Source organism: Coenobita brevimanus, chromosome 57 (assembly GCF_032717465.1).
Source record: "Coenobita brevimanus isolate Jiangsu-jjx chromosome 57, ASM3271746v2, whole genome shotgun sequence".
NCBI classification, from domain to species: Eukaryota; Metazoa; Arthropoda; class Malacostraca; order Decapoda; family Coenobitidae; genus Coenobita; species Coenobita brevimanus.
The window spans coordinates 21,898,197-21,924,533 of record NC_137010.1 but is presented as its reverse complement, the minus strand read 5'-3'; the positions used below and the strand labels follow the sequence as shown (position 1 = coordinate 21,924,533).

Below are 26,337 nucleotides of genomic sequence, written 5' to 3'. Positions count from 1 at the left end.
GGTGAAGGAGTACATGGGGGATGTGCTTATGGTATAAGGAATGCAGAAGGGGAAAGGATACTCGAGTTTGGGGAGGCAACGGACATGATTGTGTGCAACACATATTTTAGGAAAAGAGAGAGTAGGTTAATTACGTATGAGTCTGGGGGAAATAGCAGTCAGATAGATTATTTTCTGGTTAGGAGGGCTGATAGCAGGTTAGTGAGGGATGTTAAAGTTATATGAAGTGAGAGTGTGTGCAGCAGCACAAACTATTGATTTGTGATATTGTGCTTAAAGAACGTGTGATGAAAAAGAGGACTTATGTACCTAGGAGGAAAGTATGGAAGCTGAAAAACCAAGTAGTAAGGGATGCCTTCTATAGCGAGATGAGGAGAGTGGTGGCTGCACAGGGAGCCATAGACAGAGGCATTAACGAACAGTACAGAACCCTCAAGAACAATCTCTTGAGAGTTACTGATGTAAAATGCGGTTCGACAAGAGGACCACCAAGACATAAAGTGACTTGGTGGTTGGATGAGGGTGTAGAAGCTGCAGTTAGGGAGAAAAGAAGGCTTTTCCAGGAATGGAAGAAGGGTGGTAGCAAAGAGGAATATCTGGCTGCCAAGTGTAGGGCTAGAAGAGAGGTATACAGGGCGAAGTCTGAGTCACAGAGACTTTTACTTGATAACCTGAATCATGGGGAAAGGAAAAATTTGATATTTAATGTGCAAATCAGATGAGGTGGGATAATCAGGATATTATAGGTGAGCAGTGTGTTAAGAATGATGAAGGAAGGGTAGGGGTGAACAGTGAGGATATTAAAAATGCATGGAGAGACTATTATAGCCAGTTGTTGAATGAGGAGTTTGACTGGGACAGGGAAGGTTTGGAGCCAGCAGATCGATCCAGTGTTTGGCCCTTGGCCTTTGATTGATGCTGCTACTGTGAGTGAGGCAGTAGGCAGGATGAAGGTGGGGAAGGTAGGAGGTGTGTCTGGGTTGACTGCCAAAATATTGAAGGCCTCAGGAGGTATAAGGGTGAGGTTAGTCGCTGACCTGATAAATATGATTATTTATGAGTGTGTTGTCCCAGATGACTGGCTGAAGAGTGTAATTGTACATGTGTATAAAGGGAAGGGTGATGCCCTGGAAAGAGGAAATTATAGAGGTATAAAGCTTTTAGATCAGATAATGAAGGTAATAGAGAGAGTTTTAGAAGGTATGATTAGAGAAAGAGTGAATATTGATGAGATGCAGTTTGGGTTTATACCAGGTAAGGGGACCACTAATGTCATACTCATTGTTTGACAGCTTCAGGAAAAATATATTGGTAGGAGAAGGGATCTGTGTTTTGTTTTTGTTGATTTGGAAAAGGCCTTTGACAGAGTCCTTAGAGAGGTGGTGAAGTGGGCAATGAGAAAGCTTGGCTTGGAGGTGTGGCTGGTTAGGGTGGTTGTGGCTATGTATGTAGCTGCTCGCACCCAGGTAAGAGTGAATGGAGATTTGAGTGATGAGTTTTCCGTGAACGTTGGTGTGCATCAGGGGTCAGTTTTGAGTCCCATGTTGTATATCATGGTACTTGAAGCCCTCACGTGACTTCGGAAACGGACTCCTGTGGGAAATGTTGTTTGCTGATGATTTGGTGTTGATTACAGAGAATGAAAGGGAGGCAGAGGTAAGGTTTAGGAAGTGGAGAGATGGTATGGTGCACAAGGGCTTAAGGGTAAATGCAGATAAAACAAAAGTGATGATACCTAGGGTTGGTGGCGATACTGTCAAAGACGAGGGAGAGTGGCCATGTGCAGTTTGCCACAAGGGCATGGGAAGTAATTCTATCTTGTGCGGTGTTTGTGATAAATGGATGCACAAGAGATGTAGTGGTATCAGAGGTAGACTGTGAGATAATGCTGATTTTATGTGTACGGTGTGTCGGGGAGAGCAGGTGGAGATTGTCAGATGTGAAAGGATTGAACTTGCTGGTGAATCTCTTGAGTGTGTGAAAGAGTTTTGTTATTTGGGAGACATGTGTGCTGGAGGTGGGGCTGGAGCTAGCTCTGTGGCTAGGGTGAGAAGTGGTTGGAAAAAGTTCAGGGAGCTCTTGCCCCTTCTGACATTGAGAGGGCTCGCCCTACGTGCTAAGGGGTCTTTGTATGCAGCATGTGTTAGGAGTGTAATGCTGTATGGTAGTGAGACCTGGGGAGTAATAGAGGAGGATATTCGCCGGCTCAGACGTACAAAAATGACAATGATTATGTGGATGTGTAGTGCGTCCCTGCGTGCAAAGTCCGGGGGGACTGGGTTTACGGTGGAGGAGTTGAGAGGTAGGATGGGGCTTGGGTGTATTGGTATTGTGATGAGGAGAGGTAGATTGAGATGGTTTGGACATGTGGAGAGGATGGGGGATGATAATTGGGTGAGGAAGGTGAGAAGTGTTAATATTGGGGATGGGGTTGTGAGGGGTAGACCGAGAAAGACGTGAGACGAGGTCATTAAGTGTGACCTCAGTGTTAAGGGACTGAACAGGGAGGCTGCAATGGATTGTGCAGCGTGGAAAGCCGCAATTAGGTGACCAAGGCCGATGCATGCAAGCATGTTGGAGCTTTTAAAAATGAAACGAAACGATATATATATGTATATATATATATATATATATATATACATACACACAGTATAACCTCTCTCATTCGGACTATATGGGGGGAAGGGTTGTCCGAATTAGCAGATTGTCCGGACCATCAGGGTAATCTCCATTTCATACCAAAAACTATCTACATATGGTATGTTTGTTAATTATTAACATATGTGGCATATGTCAACCCTACGTAACTGCAAAAGATGAAAGGATACTTAAATAACCAAACTAATCATGTACGATAGTTTTGTATTGCATAATTTACAGGTAGGGCCATGACAAGAAACTAATCTACATTTTAAATTGTAGTAAGTGACTAAGGCCCGTGTAGGCAAAAAAATAAATTAATTAATTAACTGTAATATTTGGAATAAAAATAAAATTTATGTAGGGAAAAAATACATTGTCATGTTTGGCATATTGATAATGCCCATATGGGCAAGAAGCTAATGTTTGATGTACAAGTAAAGCACATTTAAGTACAAAAAATAACCTACAGTAATCATTGAACACTTCAGAATATTCTGACCCATTTTTGTGTAAGCAAACTCCTCCTTTTAACACCTTTATTCATTGCAGAAGCTACACTTAGATTAAGGGGCATGGTAAGGAGGATTAACTTTTGAAATACAGCGTAAAAATATAAATGGTTGGTGAACTAGTTGATGGAACGAATGCTAGCGTGTGTTTAAACAGGCGCCCATGTAGCGACCTAGCGTGATCCGAGACTAAATGAATGACGATCGCTTTCCGCGCCGATACTGAAAATGACTTTAGAATTACTTTCAGCATATTTTTGGAGCTTATTATTTTTAGATTTTGTCCGAATTAACAGAAGTCCGGATCAAAGGGGTCCGGACCAAAGAGGTTCTACTGTGTATATATATATATATATATATATACTGTATATATATACATACAGTAATCCCTCCAATATCTGACGTAATAGGGCCATAGGCAGGTCCGGATAGTGGTCCTGTCCGGATAATGGGCCCCAGCTTATGAACTTGTACTTATTGACCCTAACTCAGAGAAACACCTATACAACTCCCTCTGGACATGCATAGCACCTATTTAAGACCCAAATCACACCAATAAGGCACATAAATGACTGAAATAAATGCAAAAGAAGCATAAAATGAGGGTTTTGAGGTAGGTTCATACAATATTAAACATTCTGGTTACTGGCTCCTGGACAGGTACTTAAGGACCCTAACCTAGCCTAACTTAGAAAAACACCTTCCTACTGCACATGCATAGCTCCTAACACTCTATTCACACCAATAAAGGACATTAAAGAGTGAAATGAGGTGTTTGAGGTAAGTATAGTATGGAAAAAAGTACAGTATGAAACATTCTTCCTACTTACAGAAAGTCCATGGCCATCTCGAGAAAACTGCCTCCTCTCGGACTCTGACAGTAAGAAGGATTTCCTGAAGCACTTCCAGTACACTGTTCATGAAGTCTTGCACTGAACTTAGTCAGTCGCATTCAGAAGTCCGTTCTCTTCACAGCGCGCACTCATGTCTAACTTATGCTCCATTGTAACTTACTAAGTGTTGCACTCTGCACTTTAATTTTTCCCACACTTCTGACCATTTTCTAAACTCTAAAGCAAAAATAAACAAGTCTATTTATGTTAAATTTTGTTCCAAATTTGTCTTTTCACTCACAACTGTAAATCCTTAACACAACACACTGTTTTTTTCACTGCACAACACTGTAAATTCCCGTATGGTCTAGTGGAGAAGTTCTTGCTGTTTAATCACTGTCAGAGTCTGAGAGTATCACTGGTAGGTGACCTAGGGGTGCGTCGCTGGATCGTGGTGATGGCGTACCCACTGCAGACGACTCTGAAGATAGACGCAAACTCATGTCGATCGGTGACTGCACCATGGCTGATGTGCTTGGCTGTGGCTCGGAGCATGAGGGCCTGTCTTGGGGAGGCAACGGAGTGGAGCCAGGGCTGGGCACAATGGGGGTCACAGGCCTGAAAAAACTGTCAATGGTTGATTGACGCAAGGACCGAAGATTCTGACAATTGATGATGCGCTGCCTGAAAGCGCGCACTTCCTCCACAAGTCCCAAGGGCCCCATCTCCCTGTCGCAGTCCGGGTGTTCCAGGTAGTCGAGAACGAACTCTAGGTGTTCCCGGAGTGCACTTAGCTTGGGGATGGCTGGAGTAGTGTCATGCTGAGAGGAGTCCGCATCATGGTCGCCGTCCTCGTCAGAATCTTCAAGCTGGGTACTGACACCTGCAACTGAAGATGCGATCTCGATATCAGACAATGTCTGATAACCAGGATCGCCCTTGTCGTCATCCAACCACTCACGCACATTGTCCACATCAACATCGTCGCCATGCGTACGTAGCCGTGCATGGAAGTCATCCACGTCAAACCCTAGAAAATCGTACTCCACATCCATTCCAAGAAGCAGACGAGACCAACCATTTTCTAGAGTCTTGACAGGGACTTCCTTCCATGCACTGGCCCAGTTGTAGATTGCAGACTTGATGTAGCAGCGAAGGTTTTCCAAAGTCCACTGGCCTCGCATGTCCCGTCCCTCCCTGCGTTCGTCCTCGTCCTCGAGAACAACCATCACCTCGTCCAGGAACTTCCGGCGGTATAAGCGCTTTGTTGCCACGATCACTCCTTGGTCCATTGGTTGGATGAGAGCAGTCGTATTAGGTGGCAGAAACATGCACCTAATCCGGCCATTCTCAGCCACCAAGTCCTTTCCGCACAGGTGGGCAGGTGCATTGTCGAGGAGAAGGAGGGCCTTTACCTGGTCGCGCGGGATTCCCAGTGTCTTCGTCTGGTAATTGATGACCTCCTTGACGAAATGGCGGTGGAACCAGTCTCTGAAGATCTGGGCTGTAAACCATGCCTTCAAAGAATGGTACCAGACGACAGGAAGGACATCCATCACCCCACGAAGACACCGAGGCTGCTTTGCACGGCCAACAATAACAGGCTTAAGCTGGTGCATGCCGTTAGCATTGGCACAACACAAAGCAGATATCCGTTGCAGGGAGAGCTTGCGGCCAGGTACACGCTTCTCTGTCTCCTCGGCTAGAGTGTTCGTTGGCAAAGAGCAATAGAAGAAACAAGTTTCGTCAGCATTGTAGACTTGACCGAGAGTGAGGTCCTCCCTGTCGATCAAGCCCTTCACCTTGTGCTGAAACTCGTCAATTCCATCCTCATTAGCATCCAAAGCTTCGCCATGAGCTTTACGGTTGTTAAGGCCATATCGTAACTTGAACGCGAAGAGCCAACCCTCGGATGCCTTGAAGTCTAGGGTGTTGTGAAGCCTGGGGAACGTCTCAGCAGCAGCCTTCAGCTCCATACCACGTACCATCACACTAGCAGCACGTTGCTGTCGATAGCAAATCAACGTGGAGCGGTCGATTTCAGCAAACTTGGGAGTAAACATCACCTTCCTCTCCACGTTGCGTTTGCTTCTCGACGAGAAGTCAGCTGTGTACTGCATGAGTTTGTCTCAGGATCTCTTGATATCGAACAAAGTAGATCAGGCCAGGTTGAACTCGCGGAGGATGCGGGAAGAAGACCACCCCTCATCTACTTTCTCCAGTATCTCCCGTTTCTTCTCCAGACTCAATACCACTCTCTTCCTCTTCTCAGGTGGCGGGGCCATCATCACACACACTAATAAGAGGCCCGAGAGCAGCAGGAGTGCCTGCAGCAGGTAAGGAACCACCACAAAAGCGAGCACGTGGGCAGCCATGACTACGAGCGTGCATTCACTGCGAGAGACAGGCGGAAAGTGGGGAGGATGCAGGGGCGCTCTGTCGGATGTCAGAGGAATGACGCGCCACAACAAAGGTGTCCTGCCCTGTGCACGGCAAGTTCAAATTACGGGCAGGAAAAATTCCCCCCCCCCCCCCTAATTTCTGGCACATATGAAAAGAATGTAAACATGGGCTATGGTCATTTTAACCCTTTAACCGCGGGTGTCATTCCAGAATGACGTTGCAAAAACTGGACCAAACCGCGGGTGTCATTCTCGAATGTTTGTGAATATTTTGAATACCCCGCGTTTTTTCCGTGCGCCAATTGTTTCAAGGGAGAGTAGCTATTAAGTTCTTTCACTCCAGCCGACCCCCTCCTCCCTCTTCCCCCCCCTGGGGCCCCACCTCCCACCCCCTGGGCCCCCCACCCCACCCCTGACCAAGCGCGCATCAGTATCTGTCCAGCTGTGTGAGTGACAACACATGTTGATGTGGCAGTGAAGTGCAGGTAATTACAGTGCCTTTTACCTGCCTCAGTGAACACAGAGTGGGTGTTTATCGTATGTGCAGTGTTCATATATGTTTATAGTATTATTATCAGAATGAGGTTGGCATTTGGTAATGGTGTATGAGCGAAGGTAATGATGTGTGAGCGAAAAATAGTGATTTTACACCCCTCACTTCTAACGGCACTGCCTGTCCTGTGAAAGTCAACGAAGTCATGAAACCTACATCAATGGAAAGCTGAAGGTTAGTACTTTTTAATGGTACCTTATTTTTTTCTCTAGCTTTATTCTGTGCAGAGTTATTAAGGTTAAAAGGTTTGTTTACATTTGGCTGAAACCCCCGCGGGAGAGGACAGTCAGACCAAAACAATACCCGCGGTTAAAGGGTTAAGTGTGATAAATTGTTAACTGAATTTATTTTAAAGCAGTATCCCGCAGACTAACAAGTGATTGTTCCCTGTCATCTCTTGGTGGTGTAGTCACACCTGTGTGGGACACACCAAGCATTAATCCTTTAGGTTTTATGTTAAGCAGCAGTATTTATCCCCCCTTCCCTCCCCGTTCTCCCCTTCCCCCTTCCCCTTCCCCTTCCCCCTCCCTCCTCCTTCCCACTCCCCTTTCCTCCCCTCCTACTCCCTCCTCCTTTGTCACGTGCAATTTTAGATTCAGGTCCTCCTTTGTTGTGTTCCACTCCCTGCTGCAGGTGACCATAAGTTAAGCCTCAGGTAAAAATTCAGGTCATCCATTGTTCTGTGTGCCACTACCTGCTGCGGGTGTGCATAAAAGACCTCTACCCTTTACGTTTCTGTCTCACTCTGTCTGAAGATGTAATATATGAAAGTACTCACTGTCGCCCCTTTCATTTCTCCTGTGGTTAGTTTGCATACATATCTTCATGAAGAAGTGAAGTCTCTGCATATGTACCTATATATATATATATACTGTATATACAGTGGGCTCACACAGTGTGCGAGAGATTGGGCGGTCCACAAACTCGCACACTGAGAATACATAGTCTTATGGGAAAAATTACATATGGGCGGTACCCTTTCATACCTGGACCTTTTTTGGCCCTTAGAGACATAATAAAGGTCAAATTTTTCAGACATTGTACTACAGATATAGCTGCAGTAACAAAAATATGGGCAGTCACCTTAACAACAGCAGACAACATGCCTGATGGGCTTAAATAACAGGGGTTCCGAGGCACGGCAACACACTTAGAGTGCCCCCACCGCCAGCTCGGCTGCACCATGCTTGTTTAATGATTGCCAATGTTGCATTATTCCAGGCTTTGACAAAGAAATATACTGCCTGTCGATTGTTACATTTCTTCCAGAATGTAGCAACAGTCATTATGGTGGGGGTTGCAGGTATGCCAGGTGAAGCAGGTGAGTCAGGTGGGGCTGTGGAGATGGAGGGGGAGGCAGCTGGTGAGTCAGGTGGAGCAGTGGAGGAGGAGGGAATGGCGGCGGGCGAGTCAGGGGAGGTGGTGAGAGGAGGATCCTTCCTCTCCTCCTTGTTACTGCTCACATCTTCAGCAATTTCCTTCATCTCTTCTTGCTTGTCTGTTTCATTCCTCATCTTGTTATGGACGTATTGGCAGTATAACAACTTGGTATTCATGAAATAACCATCATTATTGTAGAAGCTGGATATCTATTCTAACTTACTGTTATTGCTGAAAACGTTATTGTCGAAGTTGTTATTGGTGAGATCTTATTGTAGACTCCTTTTGAGCACCTGCCCCATAAGCCTCTAGGTCACCATTGGCGCTCTGTGTCAGGGTGGGGGTCGCGTACTCATGGAAAATGGCATTTTTGAGCCACTCCTTGCCTCTACGTCGCTTTCTGTGAGGTAAACTCGCGCATTCAAGGTTTTTGCTTATGATTTTTGGTCATTCGCGTATAATGTGATTCGCGCACTCTGAGCTCACGCAGTAGGCGAGCCCACTGTATATATATATATACAGAGATAGCCCGATTATCTGGGCTATATGGTGTTAAGGGGTGCCTGATTAATCCGAAAGCACGATTAATCCGGCGGAAACACAGGTACTGTACTGTTAGACTGATTTATTTACCGGTAAATGTACACTTAAGTACCAGAAAGACCTTTCCAGTTCAATGTATATTCCTCCAGCTTGTTTCAGTATTTTTCAGACTATATTCAGTTCGGTAAATCACGTTTTCTTACTGAAAGATTTCCTTCCTGTTAGTATCGTCACGTTCTAAAGCTGTACCTACGATTGTTTCCAGCACAATGGACGAAACTCATCGTACTCAAATGTGGACTTCGTTTCCCAACTTCCCAACTGAAGATTAGGTTAGGTTACATTATTAGGTGCAGTTAAGCTAGGTTAGGCCAGGTTTAAACACTTAGATTAGAACAGTGTCTTCTGCCATTACGTTAACAAATCAAAGAGTCGTCACACCAGAACAGATAAAAACAGCGGGGAAAGATTTAACAAGAAATGTTTATTTACCAACCCAGAAATAATCAGAAAAATATAACAGACTATCAGGATGAACTGATTTGGTAAGGTGCTTTTACTGCTTACAGCAAAGCGTATGTTTACCCCCCTCAAATACTCAATGTTCGTGAGTTCAGAAATTTGTGTACTCCCGTGGCAGACCTTGAAACCATTTTTTTCAAAGTTATAAAGTCAGTTTCTTTTCTTACAGATGTGAAAAGACTCGTCTGGTACACCTGGCTTTTTCCCCTCCTCCCTAAACCCATCTTGTGATTTGTTATGATTCGTGAAAGAAAATTAGGGGGCATGTTACATTAGAATTTAAACATAAAGTTAGGGTGCATGTTACTTTAGCATTTAAACATATCGGCGAAAACATCTGGGATGAAAGGACCGCCGAGCTGTTTGGGATTGTAGAGTAGGGTCGTATAAACATACCAGTGACCTTGGTTCCCTTCCCATAATTGTTCGCAGTTTTTATGGCTCTCCCTAACTTAACGTTACTGACACCGGTACAGTAAAGCATTGTTCAAGGCTAACAGCCATAAGGGGTTAATGGAATATATTATTGTTTGTATCAATACTCTCTTTCACACATACACGAACGAACAAAAGAATGTGCAATAAATGTACACTTAACTGTAAGGAGCAGAAATAACTGTATGCTCTGTCGGTCCGAAATGTGTTGGGAAGCGACATCGAACAATGAATGTGGAACTGAATGCCACCTTACAAGAACACTTGAGATGAAAGTATTTTTTCTTATTAGTAAACATAATTGTTCCATTTCGTCCTCTATAATTGTGAAACTCTTAAATTTTCGTCCAAGCATACAGCGTAATAACCTTACCAATTCAATTCATATTCTCTAGTTTGTTTTTGTATTTTTCTAGTTTGTTTTCTTATTATCATAACGTTCCTTAAGCCTTACCTACGTTTGTTTCCGGCATATTGGAAGAAACTTACTCATAATTAGGGTGCATGTTACATTAGCATTTAAACATATCGGCGAAAACATCTGAGATGAAGTGGCAGGCCGCCTGACTGTTTGAGATGGTAGAGGAGGGTCGTGAAAACATACCAGTGACCTTCGTTCCCTTCCCATAATTGTTCGCAGTTTTTTATAGCTCTCCCTAACCCAACATCCCTGACACCGGTACAGTAAAGCATTGTTCGAGGCTGACAGCTATGATGGGGTTAATGGAATGCATTATTGTTTGTATTAATTCTCTTTCACACATACAGTACACTTAAGAACGAACAAAAGAGTGAACAGTAAATGTAAGAGGAAGAAATAACAATGCTCTGTTGGTCCGAAATGTGTTGGGAGGCGCGATACCTAACGAAAAATGCAGAACTCAATGCTAACTTACGAGAACACATGAGATGAGTATTTTTTTTTTTTTTTTCTGATTAGCAGACATTCTTGTTTCATTTCGTTCCCTAAAACTAGGAAACCCATTACTTTTCGTCTAAGCATACAGCCTAAAGACCTCACCAATTCACTTCATATTCCTCCAGTTTGTTTTCTGTGTTTTTCTATTTTGAGGGTAGTAAATTACCTTCTCTTCCTGAAAGATTTTCTCTTTTATCACGTTCTTTAAGCCGTACCTACGATTGCTTCGGGCATAATGGATGAAACTCATCGTACACAAAAGTGGATTTAGTTTCCCAATTTCCCAACTGGAGCCCAGGTTAGGTTAAATTATTTAGTAGTTAAGCAAGGTTAGGCTACGTCAGGAGTAACAGTTGCCTCACCAAACTCCATCCTACCACCCTTGTGATCGAGTTGTGAGCAGGAGGTGTGGGTGGGGGCAGGGTGAGCAAGACTCTCTCTGGTTTATCCATGCCTCTCTCCCTAGAAACTGGATGCTTCCTGTTTAAACCGGAGCTATCGTACGGATAATTCTATGAATTACTATACCACTGAACCATTGGGTCACGGCCCGGATATACCGAAAGCTGGATAATCCGAGCCTGGATAATCGAGCTTCCACTGTATATATATATATACACACAGTATATATACAGTAAAACCTCACGATATTGGACTAATTGGGGCACAAGCCAGTTCAAAAAAAAGCGAAAGTCCGATAAAAGCGACATCTAGACTCCTCCCTGGACTTCCTCCTCATTATGCAAAGAGAAGCGCTTGTCATTCATGCATTTATTCTACAGTCTCTCTCTCTCTCTCTCTCTCACTGGGCACTTCCATTTTACTTCATATATTGTTTGTCTTCCTCGTCACCTTCATCTTCACCTTCCCATTCATTTAGCCTTTGTTTTCAGTTCACTTTGACATTCACATTCACTTTCATATTCAGTTCCTTGCTCACTTTCACCTTCATCTTCACACTTACTTTCACTATCACTCATTTTGAATTTCCATTTCACCTTCACTTGCAGTACTACTTTCATGTTTACCTTTAGAATTACTTTCACTCACCTTCACTTTCACCCTCCCTTTTACTTTCACATTTCCCTTCACTTTCATTTTCACCTCTACCTTCACCTTCACTTCCAGCTTCACCTTCACTTTCATTTTCACCTCTTTCACCTTCACCTTCACTTTCACCATCTTCACTTTCACCTTCACTTTTACATTCATTTTCACCTTCACTTTCATCTTCACTTTCACTTTCACCTTCACATTCATTTTCACTTTCATCTTAACCATCACTTTCACATTCACCTTCATTTTCACCCACACTTTCACCTCAACTTCACCTTCACTTTCACTTTAGATTTCATTTTCACCTTCACTTTCACAATCACTTTCACCTTCCACCTTCACTTTCACTTTTGACTTCATTTTCATCTTCACTTTCACCTTCACCTTCACCATTTTCACATTCACTTTTACTTTCACCTTCACACTACCTTCACTGATCTTCAATTATAAATTCACTTTCGCCTCTCTCTCTCTCTCCTGAGGAGAGAGAGAGAGAGAGAGAGGAGGGACCAATGTTCTGCCTCTCTCTCTCATTTGTTTATTGGAAAGGGGACCCCACTTGTCATTCCCATATTTTTTCCCTCTCTCTCTCTGTTGACTCTGACATTCACATTCACTTCCATGCTCTTTCACTTTCACCTTTACATTCATTTTCATGATTAATTTTCATTTTCAAAATCACCTTCACTCTCTCTCTCTCTCTCTCTCCCATCTCGGGGAGGAAGAGAAGAATTGGAGGAGGAGAGAGGGAGGAGGGACCGATGTTATGGTATCTCCTCCGTTTGTCTGTTTATTCATTATTCCAAGAGGCGGACTGCTTCTGACTTTATCGGACTTTTTCTGATGCATAAGAAATTTGTCCAGTTGGCTCCTCGAGTCTGATAAAAGCGAATTCCGCTATATTGAAGTCCGTTATAACGAGGTTATACTATATATATATATATATACAGTAGGTTGGTTAGCACAGTGCGCATCATCACAGTGTGCGATTCGCATTGTGCGCGAGTGACCAAAAATCATAACCAAAAACCCTTGAATGCGCGAGTTTACCACACAGAACGCGAGGCAGAGGCAAGGAGTGGCTCAAAAATGCCATTTTCTATTAATGCGCGACCACCCCTCACACAGCGCGTCACATGTTGTCATGTTGATGCGCAGAAATTCCTGGGCATTGGTGGACATACAAGAAGTGCACACTGCTACTGAGGAACAGCCTCCTGAGGAAGTGTTGCAACGGATAGACGAGGCTGACGCAGAGTCCGACGCCAGACTGAGTCAAGTTGAGCAGCCTAGTGTGATGGAAGGCAGGACTGAGCTGTGTATGTCAAACATTAGCAAGATCCTTGCTGCCGTGGATAAGCTCAAGGAAGAGGTAAAGGAACAGGAAGTGAGCAACCTGAGAACAGAGGAACTTCTGGTTGGTATCGACAAACTCTTCCGTTTCTACACAGACAGGCACAGGGAAGAAATAAACAGGAGAAGACAGACGCTCATAACAAGCTACACACGGCGGGCTCAAGTTGGTGAAATTGCGGAACCAGCGACATCGTCTGCTCGTGTTCCTGTTGAGGATGAAGAGGATGCAATGTCAGAAGTGTCAGCATTGGACTTTGAAGGGTTTATGGCTGAAGTGAGTAACTTTGATGCTCCCGAGGGAAGGTGCTCAAGAGGAGTCTGTGGAGAGAAGTGTTGGTGCGGTGGGGAGTGCGGCGCTGTAAGTGTTGCCGCACCTCGGAACCCCTGTTATTTAAGGTCATCAGGCCTGTTGTCTACTGTTGTTAAGGTGACTACCCATATTTTTATTATTGTAGCTATAGCTTTAGTACAGTGTTTGAAAAATATGACCTTTATTATGTCTCTAAGGGCCAAAAAATGTTCAGGTATGAGGGGGTACCGCCCATATGTAATTATTCCCATAAGATTATGTATTCCCAGTACGTGAATTCCCAGTGCGCGAGGTCGTGGACCGCCCAATCTCTCGCGCACTGTGCGAGCCTACTGCATGTACGTTTCGTTTCGTTTCGTTTTTAAAGGCTCCAACATGCTTGCATGTGTCGGCCTTGGTCACCTAATGGCGGCTCTTCACGCTGCACGATCCATTGCAGCCTCCCTGTTCAGTCCCTTAACCCTAAGGTCACACTTAATGACCTCGTCCCATGTCTTTCTCGGTCTACCCCTCACAACCCCACCCCCAATAGTAACACTTCTCACCTTCCTCACCCAATTATCATCCCCCATCCCCTCCACATGTCCAAACCACCTCAATCTACCTCTCATCATCACAGCACCAATACACTCCAGTCCCATCCTACCTCTCAACTCTTCCATTGTAAACCCAGCCCCTCCAGATAGATATATATATATATATATATATATATATATATATATATATATAGTCTGCCCTTTTCCTTCTTTCATCTTTCCTCTTCTGTCTTTCTTTCCTTCCGTCTTTCCACTTTCTTCTTCCTACGGGTGACTTTACACTCCATTTTCTGTCTTTCTTTCCTTAATTCTTCTCTCTTCCTTATGCCTATAGGTGACTCTACAGTGAGTAACAAGCCAAATGGTTTTAAACCATTTACTGCACTGGGTGGTAACCATATAACCAAATAATGGTGCCTGGTGATGATTGAACCCATGCAGGTTTATATCCAAGGGATGATTAGCGTATATTTCTCACGAAATGTCACATAGGGAAGAGTGAGGCTGGTCACTTTCATCTAAAATGTCAGGACCAACTTGCCTAGCCCCAGGTTCCTACGCTGCTCATGGGGCGACATAGGAATGGATGATGGATGAATGGATGGATATATATATATTATAGATTTGATTTATATATACATGTACACATATTTAATGTATATACTGTATATATAAATATATATTATATTATAATATATATATATATATATATATATATATATATATATATACAGTATATATATATATATATACTGTATATATATATATATATATATCTATAGCCCGACGCCCTAATCCCGCAAAGGGTGGCCGCAGACAAAACGCCTCCAAGTCGCTCTGTCACCCACCATTTGACTACCCTCCCCCCAACTCACCCCCTCCCTCATATACCTCTCAACTCCATCCCTCCACCTCATCCTCGGTCTACCTCTCTCTCTCCCTCCCTGCACCTCACCTACATACACCCTCTTAGTCAGTCTTTCATTCTCCATTCTCTTCACATGTCCAAACCACCTCAGTGTATTTCTCCTAATCTTCTCAACCACATCCACATCCACCCCACAGCGTTCCTTCACTTCTTCATTCGTCAACCTGTCCCTCCACGTCACTCCACATGCTCCTCTCAAGTAACTCATTTCCACTGCTCTCACTCTTGACTTGTTCCCCTCTTGCAAGGTCCATGCCTCGCTTCCATACGTCATGGTAGGGATCACAATACTATCATGCAGTGACTTTTTAACTTCCATACTCACCTCCCTATTTCTCATCACTGCTTTCAGTGTACCAACAACCTTCCTTCCCTGCTGTACCCTTTCACGCACTTCATCCCCCAAAGTTCCATCCTTACTCATCACACTACCCAAGTACTTGAATGCACTCACATTCTCCATATCCTCACCATCCAACCTCACTGCACACTCTGTGACTTCATTCCTCTCAAACACCATAACTTTACTTTTGTTTACATTAACTTTCAGATTCCTCCTCCTACACACTGTCCCAAATTCATTCACCAAACCTTGCAACTCCCATTCATCTTATATATATATATATATATATATATATATATATAATATAAGAAAAAATTTCTCGCCCGCAATTTGAACTTGGGGCGCGCGGTGCGGGACAGCTTTGTTGTGGCGCGTCATTCTTCCGACGTCCGCTAGAGCGCCCCTGCATCCTCCCTACTTTCCGCCTGTCTCTTGTCACGAGTGAACGCTCGTCGTCATGGCTGCCCACGTTCTCGTTTTTGTGGTGGTGCCTTACCTGCTGCAGGCACTCCTGACGCTCTTGTGCCTCTCCTTCGTGTGTGTGATGATGGCCCCGCCGCCTGAGAAGAAGAAGAGGGTGGTATTGACTCTGGAGAAGAAGGGGGAGATATTGGAGAAAGTGGATGCAGGATGGTCTTCTTCACGCATCCTCCGTGAGTTTAACCTGGCCCGATCTACTTTGTTTGATATTAAGAGATCCCGAAACAAACTCATGCAGTACACGGCTGACTTCTCGTCGAAAAGCAAATGCAACGTGGAGAGGAAGATGATGTTTACTCCCAAGTTTGCTGAAGTCAAACGCTCCATGTTTATTTGGTATCGACAGCAACGTGCTGCTGGTGTGATGGTACGTGGTACGGAGCTGAAGGCTGCTGCTGAGAAGTTCGCAAGGCTTCACGACGCCATAGACTTCAAGGCATCCGAGGGTTGGCTCTTCGCATTTAAGTTACGGCATGGCCTTACCAACCGTAAGTCTCATGGTGAAGCTTTGGACGCTAACGAGGATGGAGTAGAGGAGTTTCGGCACAAGATGAAGGGCTTGATCGACAGGGAGGGCCTCACTCTCGGGCAAGTTTATAACACTGACGAAACTGGTTTATTCTATCGCTCTTTGCCTACGAACACTCTAGCCAAGGAGACGGAGAAGCGTGTACCTGGCTACAAGCTCTCCAAGCAACGGCTATCTGCTTTATGTTGTGCCAATGCTAACAGCATGCACTGGCTTGAGCCCGTTATTGTTGGCCGTGCAAAGCAGCCTCGGTGTCTTTGTGGGGTGATAGATGTCCTTCCTGTCGTCTGGTACCTTTCTTTGAAGGCATGGTTCACAGCCCAGATCTTCAAAGACTGGTTCCACTGCCATTTCGTCAAGGAGGTCATACATTACCAGATGGAGATACTGGGAATCCCACACGACCAGGTAAAGGCCCTCCTCCTTGACAATGCACCTGCCTACCCGTGGGACAAGGACTTGGTGGCTGAGAATGGCCGCATTAGGTGCATGTTTCTGCCACCTAATACAACTGCTCTCATCCAACCAATGGACCAGGGAGTGATCGTGGCAACGAAGCTCCTATACTGCCGGAAGTTCCTGGACGAGGTGATGGTTGTTCTCGAGGATGAGGACGAGCGCAGGGAGGGACGGGGCACACGAGGCCAGCGAACTTTGGAAAACCTTCGCTGCTACAACATCAAGTCTGCCATATACAACTGGCCCAGTGCATGGAAGGAAATCCCTGTCAAGACTTTAGAAAATGGTTGGTCTCGTCTGCTTCTCGGAATGGATGCGGAGTACGATTTCCTAGGTTTTGACGTGGATGACTTCCATGCACGTCTACATGCGCACGTGACGATGTTGATGTGGACGAAGTGCGTGAGTGGTTGGATGATGACAAGGGCGATCCTGAGTATCAGACATTGTCTGATATCGAGATCGCATCTTCAGTTGCAGGTGTCAGTACCCAGCTTGAAGATTCCGGCGAGGATGGCGACGATGATGCGGACTCCTCTCAGCATGACACAACTCCAGCCATCCCGAAGCTGAGCGCACTCCGGGAACACCTAGAGTTCGTTCTGGACTACCTGGAACACCCGGACTGCGACAGGGAGATGGGGCCCTTGGGACTTGTGGAGGAAGTGCGTGCTTTCAGGCAGTGCATCATAAATCGTCAGAATCGTTGTTCCTTGCATCAATCAACGATTGACAGCTTTTTCAGGCCCGTGACCCCCGCTGTGCCCAGCCCTGGCTCCACTCCGTTGCCTCCCCAAGACAGGCCCTCATGTTCCGAGCCACAGCCCAGCACATCAGCCACGGTGGCGTCACCGCTCGACGTGAATTTGCGTCTATCTTCAGAGTCGTCTGCAGTGGGTACGCCATCACCATGACCCAGCGACGCACCCCTAGGTTACATGCCAGCGATACTCTCAGACTCTGACAGTGATTGAACGGTAAGAACTTCTCCGCTAGACCACACGGGAATTTAGTGTTGTGCAGTGAAAGAAAAACATTGCATACAGTATTGTAAAGAAATTAGAAATTTGAGTGAAAAGACAAAATTTTGGACTGAATTTAACGTAAATACACTTGTGATTTGTTTTGAAACTGGTTTTATGAGTGGAAAGACTTGAAGTGCAGAGTGCAACACTTATTAAGTTACAATGGAGCATAAGTAAGAGGAAGAGTGCGCAGTGTGAAGAGAATGGACTTCTGAGTGCGAATGACTAAGTTCAGTGCAAGACTTCATGAACAGTGTACTGCACGTGTTTCAGGAAATCCTTCTTACTGTCAGAGTCTGAGAGGAGGCAGTTATTCATTGAGATGGCCATGGACTTGCTGTAAGTAGGCAGAATGTTTCATACTGTACTCTACTGTATTTTCCATACTATACTTACCTGAAACACCTAATTTCACTCTTTTATGTCCTTTATTGGTGTGAATATGTTGTGTCTTAGGTGCTATGCATGTGCAGTAGGGAGGTGTTTTTCTGAGTTAGGCTAGGTTAGTCCAGGAGCCAGGGACTTGTTGTAAGTACCCAGAATGTATAATATTGTATGAACCTACCTCAAAAACCTCATTTTATGCTTCATTTGCATTTATTTCAGTCTTTTATGTCCCTCATTGGTGTGATTTGGGTCTTAAATATGTGCTATGCATGTCCAGAGGGAGTTGTATAGGTGTTTTTCTGAGTTAGGGTCCATAAGTACAAGTCCAGGAGGCTGGTGCCCAGTATCTGGACAGGATCACTTTCTGGACATGCCTATGGCTCTATTACGTCGGATAGTGGAGGGATTACTGTATACACTCAATCCTCGTAAATCGCGACAGTTTGGGTCTGGACCACTGCCGTGATTTACGAATTCCGTGATTTATGAATAATAACTCTTATGTGAAAAATTAATTTGGGTCTGGACTTTGGCCAACCCGCCCGCACAGCACCCTACCTACACCTGTCTAGGCACCATCAAACGAAAACATACAAATTTAGGAATATTCAGTGCATGTATTTAATAGAAATAAGCCATGTTAAGGGATCTCACCGTAATCCTATGACGAAATTGCTTAAGTGAATGGAGTGGGGTGGTGTTGGGAAGAACTTAGAACCTCTCAGCACTTGTTCTTCCCAAACTCTTTCCCCAGCTTTGGAAACTTCTCTTCCCTCTCAACACGACGAATGAGCTCCAAATGTTTACTGTACAACAACTGCGGCAGCTTCTTGACGCCATACTGCTTAGAGCGCTTCATTGGGGGGTCGGGAGGGGCCACGGCAGGTAGGAGGCGGGGGGAAGTTGCACAAAAAGGCAGTTAGCTCTTGTACTCCATGGCGACGGTCTGTTGTGTGCGGACTGGCGGGATGAGAACAACAACATGGCGGCATTAGTATGCACATGTGCCACCAGGGATGCGCAGTGATTGGTTGTTGGGTTGCGATTTTTAATTTGAATGCCGCAGTTTACAATTCTCCTCAGAAAAGGCCCACTTGGGTGCCTAGATCTGCGATTTCCGTGACTTAACAGTGATTTAAGGTTGCTGGCAGTCTGACGGCCACCTAGCCGTGATTTACGAATCCGTGATTTATGAACACGAGATTTACGAGAATTGAGTGAGATGGGACTGCTGAGGAATGTATGTGGAGTACAGAGGGTGGATAGGATACGAAATAATGTGGTTTGTGAAAGATGCGGAGTGAGGAAGTCTGTGGACACCAGAATTGAAGAGAGTGTACTGAGATGGTATGATAATGTGGAGAGAAAGAATAACAATAGAGTGGTGAAGAAGGTATATCTGAGCGAATTCGAAGGAGGGAGGAGGCGAGGTAGGCTAAGGAGAAGGTGGAGAGATATGGTGGATGAATGTGTGAGGAAGAGAGGTTTGGAAGTCGGTGAGGCTAGGGAACTGACAGGAGATCGAGCTGACTGGATGAATTTTGTGAGGAGATATGCATGATCAGGGATTTTTGGCACCCCTTTTTAACGTGGTAGCGTCTGGATTGACTCTGTCAGATACGATATGTGAAGCTACAGAACGTGGTGAATGTTTTTGGCATATCCGATAGAGCCAGGATTCCGGGGGCTTGAATGATGAGTGAGTGGAAGCGTGGCCCATTGGATTGGGCAATTTTGGGCTGTCTGGACATTGTTACTCCTCACCTGCCCTTGGGTGGGAAGGGAGGTCCGGATGATGATGATGATGATGATGAATATATAGATATAGAAAGATAGATATATATATATATATATATATATATATATATATATATATATATATATATATACATATAAATGTGCAAAATGACAGACTAGGAGCCAAATGTGTGACTTTTGAGGCAGCCACCCCACTATTTAGAATTTTCCCCAAAAGGTATGTTATTTGTAAATCACAAAATTTCTAGAAAATGAGGTCTTTTACTGCCATAAATTCTTGCATATTAAGTGAGTGGACTGTGTATATACTGTAACTCCAAGCAGCTCAGCCTTGTGGTTTATGGAAGATCTTACATGTAAAGGAAATTACAGACTCGTTTCCCCTTGAGACAAACCTAATTCCAAACAGTCCATCCTCATCGCATTTGACATGAGAATTTCACATGTTAGGGGAAGTTCAGATTTTTTGTGGTTGTTGCAGGAAAAGAGAATCATGAACACAAGTAAAACGAGACCCCACATTACCTCAAGTTTTACATGCATCATTCTTCTTAGAAACACCCCCTCCTCATTTGTATAACCCTGGTTTAGGTGCAGATTTCTTCTGGCTATCACTTACCTTCAGAGGAGGTTTGGTCTGGCAGCATCCCTAATTTGGAGTGATTCAGACTCTGGGATTTCTGCCTCGATCATCCACCCTTGTTTCAGTTTTCTTAATTTGCCTTACACTGTGTTCTTGGTCTACCTCTTCTTCCTAGCTAACTCACTGTACCTTTACCTTACAGAAATACCTGTCAATCAGCCGCAATTTTGCTGACTACATTCTGACGAGGTCCCGAGGGTGTGGACGATTTGAGCACCAGAACATTAACGACGAGTTTGGCACTCGGCACATGCTGGCTACTGGCATGTTCAAAGAACGACCCATACCACTGAACAGGATAAATAAGGTTTGTAAAGAGCTGTTGTTGGAAGCAGTGTATTTGACATCCAGTTGGCCCTTCATATATGCTAGTTTGGTTATTTGTGGATAAATACAGTATACCATCTCAGAAGACACTTGAAGGTGTATTTTGAGATGGTTTAAACAAATGTACAGTAATCTCTCGATTATCCAATGTAATAGGGCCAAAGACATGTCTGGGTAATGGTTCCATCCGGATAATGGACTTCTCCCCTGGCCCTCTTTCATACATAACTTAACTTTGAGAGCCAGTGTAAAAGGCCACTACAGTACATTGTATAACTCATGTTCCTCTTGTTTAACGCTACTCTGTCTGGTCAAGCAGACCTATAAACCACAGCCAAGCAATTACCATGGTCAAGTAGACCCATGAACCACAGACAAGCAATCAGCATTGCAGGGTCATACCCTGCAGGGAAAAAAAAAAAAAAAAGGAAGGCTACACAAGAAAAATGCACTGGGCCTACAAAACATAATGGTAAAATCAAATAAAATCATTGAACAGTACAGTAAGCGAGAATAAAATTGGCATCAACACTCACGATTCAGCCATACTGCTTCATCCTGACCCAGGATCTCCTGCTTCTTCAAAGTCAGCACTACCCTCTTCTGTTTCCCTAATGGAGGAACCATCATCACTCACCCTAGGAAGTGGCATGCAAGGAATAGCAAGGCCTGAAGCAGGTATGGAACAACCACAAAAGCCACCACGTGCACTGCCACAACAACTGTCCAAGAGGAGCTGTTCACTACACTGTTGCCACACAGGAACTGAGAACGACCAAAGGGATCCCTAGCAGACACTGGGTTAGCTACCCAGCCAGACAGGGTGGTGCCACCGGGCTAATCCTGTCCGGAAGGGCAAAAATGTTCATGAGGTCCTAATTTTTACCTGGACACATGTATTTTCTGTGGATAAAATGGAAAAATGTATGAATAATGATATCAGGCAGCCAGATCACAATGTCGGGTTAGTGGACATCTGGATAATAGAGGGATTGCCAAGCCTGAGATGTATTGGGGAACTGCAAAGCATTTTTTGGCAGTTACATAGTTTTATGACTGCTAGGGCAGTTTTGGGAGGAATGCCAGTTACTCATGGATTTTTGCTATTTGCCAGACCTTTACAAAGGAATCCCAGTGAACAGTGAAGGCCATTTGTATGGTACAGAAGTATTGTGTATGGTTCTGTGTATGTACATGTTCTCTTGCCATGTTTGGGTGTAGGTGCATGTCTCTCTTTCTGACAGTTGGTATCCCTCATGTTGGGAAAGAAAACCCATACATTCCCTGCTGGTTGTAAAAGGTAGATATAAAAGGTGGAAATAGTGGGTTAGAAATCTCCCTTCCTTCTGTTAGTTTGGAAATTTGGCAACTCATCCTGCTAAGACTTGTTTGCAAAAACCACCTAGCCTATATTATACAGGAAGAGGAGGAGATACAATGAGGCTTTTACCTTCCTTTGATTAGTGTTTCAAAAGAGATCAGAGTTTTATATATATATATATATATATATATATAATCATCAGCTGTTTGAGTATCCACTGCAGGACTGGCCTATCCTGACCTTAAGTAGGGACGATACAACCTATGTATCTCTACCAAGTGGCTTAGGCTGTCTGGTAGAGATTGTATGTAGAGTGAGAAGTGCTTGTAAGTGTGACTGTAGTGTTGGAGTGGCTTTGGATGTGTGTGTAGTCTGTGAACCAATTGTAATCGGCCCATGCAAGCCAACTGGGTGCAAGTGTACTTTATAGTATGCGACGCTGGTTCAGCCACAGCACCCCTTATGTTCGCCAGTGCAGTACGTGGCCAGGAGAACGCTCCCAAAGTTTATTACCCTGGCGGGGCATGAACCCTGGTCCTCCAGTGTATGAAAACGCACGCTTTACCACTGTACCACAGAGGTTCCATATATATATATATATATATATATATATTGTTTATAAATATATTTTGTGGTAGGTGGGGGCACTCACCATCCACTCACTCAATGTGGTGCTGCTCTCGGGTGTCTGCCCTGTCCTTTCCTCCATCCTTCTTTCCTTCCATCTTCATCTATCTTTCTTTCCTTCATTCTTTCCTCGTCCTTCTGCCTATGGGTGACTTTACACTCCCTCTTCTGTCTTTCATTCCTCCATTCTTTCCTCTTCCTTCTGCCTATGGGTGACTCTACACTGAGTGACAAGCCAAATGGTTTCCTGTACACCAGGAAACCATTTACTACGCTGGATGGTAACCATATAACCAAATTTTGGCGCTTGATGGTTTAGTGGGTATTTATTGTGCTCTAATCGGATTGAGCTGGTGAAGGTTTAAATCTAAGGGATGGTTGGGGTTTATTGCTCACATTATGCCACTCAGGGATAAGTGAGGTTGGTCTCTCATCTTAATTGTCAGTACCAACTGCCTAGCCCCGGGCTCCTATGCTCCTCATGGGGCAACGTAGGATTGGATGATGGATATATATATATATATGTATATATATATATATATATATATATATATGTATACAGTATAGAGTAACCTCTCAACTAACACGATTTAAAAAAAAAAACGTTTTCGTTTTAACACTAGCAAATATTTAAGGAGATATGTTTAACTAACAAGGGTTTCTCGATTTAATGCGACTTTACATGTACGTGATGATTTCAAATTAGCCGCGCGCGCCTTGGACAGTCCTGAGCTGATAGACCGTGTGTGGCAGTTTATGCATAAATACAATTTTTTATTTGTCTGTTGCATGAACTGGTTTTATTCAAACTATAATATTCGAAAATGAAGTTTGACCCCATTCTGAGCAATTTGGCTCATTTTGAGACAAAATTTGGCCAGGAAAGTGATGGGAGATCTATATTATTACAACTTGATGCTGCAGAACAGAAAGAAGAAAACCACTCACACCAAGATAGAGCAGTTCTTTATGAAGAAAACAGAAAACTTAAGGGAGTTATCTTCATCACCAGTAGCACAGGAGTAAGAAGAAGAGGAAGGACAGCAGAGCGAGGAGGGACAACAAATTTAGGGTGGGGAGCAGCGGGAGGTGGGGTAGCGGAATGAAGAGGGACAGCAGCAGACGATGAGTGATGCATAGATGAAGTGAGGCTGTGTGTTGTTATTGTTTGTGATCTACTTACTGTAATGAAAATGTTGCTTTTACTTTAGTGTTTTTATGACCTACTAGTGCATTAATAATGTTGAGGAACTTTCACAATGCCGTGAATGAAGCAGAATTGAAAGAAAATCCACTTAAAAAACAAAAACAGTATGTATTTGGGGAGAAGTAAACAACGCTTGGGCCCAACTAGGGCTCAAATGTTATTTCTCCCCAAATATACTGTTCTTGTTTTTTATGTGGATTTTCCTTCAAATTAATATTGTTGCTTTTAAGTTTAGAGTAGCATAACTCCCTAAATGGGTAGACTTTCCCAGAGTCCAGGAACGTAACCCCCAATATTACCATTGTTTCTTATGGGAAAATTATGTTTAAAAAACACGTTTTTAACTTATGCGATCTTTCCAGGAACCTAACCCTCGCGTTATTTGAGAGGTTACTGTATATATACTGTATATTGTTGGGAAGGACTGTTACTATAAGTTGTTTTGGCAGGGGGGGACAGACGGATATGGGGGTGTTGGTGTGATGGTTGCGGAGAAATGGGTGGAATATGCTATGAATGTTATGAGAGTAAGTGATAGGATATTGGTAGTGAAAATTCTGTTCGGTAGAAAGATAACTGCAATTATATCAGCATATGCTCCACAGGCAGGATTGGATGAAGTAGAGAAAGATAGATTTTGGGATGATTTAATGTGTGTAGTAGGTGGTATGCGGGATGATGAGATAGTGTTTTGGGAGGGGACTTAAATGGTCATGTTGGTGAAGCAGCACAGGATTATGAAGAAATACATGGGGGATGTGCGAATGATATAAGGAATGCAGAGGGGGACAGGATACTTGAATCTGGGGAGGCAACGGACATGATTGTGTGCAACACATATTTTAGGAAGAGAGAGAGTAGGTTAAGTACGTATGAGTCTGGGGGAAATAGCAGTCAGATAGATTATTTTCTGGTTAGGTGGGCTGATACGAGGTTAGTGAGAGATGTTAAAGTTATAGGAAGTGAGGAATGTGTGCAGCAGCACAAACTATTGATTTGTGATGTGGTGCTTAAAGAACGAGTGATGAAAAAGAGGACTTACATATCTAGGAGGAAAATCTGGAAGCTGGAAAACCATTACCCAGGAGGAAAATATGGAAGCTGGAAAATCAAATAGTAAGGGATGCCTTCTACAGCGACATGAGAAGAGTGATGGCTGAACAGGGAGCTGTAGACAGAGGCGTTAATGAACAGTACAGAGTCCTCAAGAACATTCTCTTGAGAGTTACTGATGTAATATGCAGTTGGCCAAGAGGACCACCAAAACATAAAGTAATTTGGTGGTGGGATGAGGGTGTAGAAGCTGCAGTTAAGGAGAAAAGAAGGCGTTTCCGGGAATGGAAGAAGGGTGGTAGCAAGGAGAAATACTTGGCTGCTAAGCTTAGGGCTAGAAGAGAGGTATACAGGGCGAAGTCTGAGTCACAGAGACTTTTACTTGATAACCTAAATCATGGGGAAAGGAAAAATATTATATTTAAGGTGCCAATCAGATGAAGAGATTATCGGTACATTATAGGATTATAGGTGAGCAGTGTGTGAAGAATGATGAAGGAAGGGTAGTGGTGAACAGTGAGGATATTAAAGATGCATGGAGCGAGCATTATAGCCAGTTGTTGAATGAGGAGTGGCTGGTTAGGGTTGTTATGGCCATGTATGTAGGTGTTCGCACTAAGGTAAGAATGAATGGAGATTTGAGTGATGAGTTTTTCGTGAACGTTGGTGTGCATCAGGGGTCAGTTTTGAGTCCCATGATGTTTATCATAGTACTTGAAGCCCTCTCACGCGACTTCAGAAACGGACTCCTGTGAGAAATGTTGTTTGCTGATGATTAGGTGTTGATTGCAGAGAACGAAAGGGGGGCAGAGGAAAGGTTTAGGAAGTGGAGAGATGGTATGGGGCACAAGGACTTAAGGGTAAATGCAGATAAAACAATAGTGATGATATCTAGGGTTGGTGGCGGTACTGTCATAGATGAGGGAGAGTGGCCATGTGCAGTTTGCCACAAGGGCGTGGGAAGTAATTCCATCTTGTGTGGTGTTTGTGATAAATAGGTGCACAAGAGATGTAGTGGTATCAGAGGTAGACTGCGAGATAATGCTGCTTTTATGTGTACAGAGTGTCTGGGAGAGCAAGTGGAGATTGTCAGGCGTGAAAGGATTGAACTTGCTGGTGAATATCTTCAGTGTGTGGAAGAGTTTTGTTATTTGGGAGACATGTTGTGTGCTGGAGGTGGGGCTGGAGCTATTTCTGTGGCTAGGGTGAGAAGTGGTTGGAAGAAGTTCAGGGGGCTGTTGCCTCTCCTGACA

The 26,337-nt window shown here is 44.1% G+C and overlaps 1 protein-coding gene across 1 annotated transcript in view; it reads left to right on the top strand.

The window, feature by feature from the left end:
- DCAF12 (DDB1 and CUL4 associated factor 12-like protein) overlaps positions 1 to 26,337 on the top strand; it is a 96,021-nt gene that overhangs the window by 20,524 nt on the left and 49,160 nt on the right. The window contains exon 3 of the mRNA XM_080274233.1: positions 20,692 to 20,856. Within this exon, the coding sequence (XP_080130359.1) occupies positions 20,692 to 20,856 (165 nt within the window). The remainder of the gene's footprint in view (positions 1 to 20,691; positions 20,857 to 26,337) is intronic.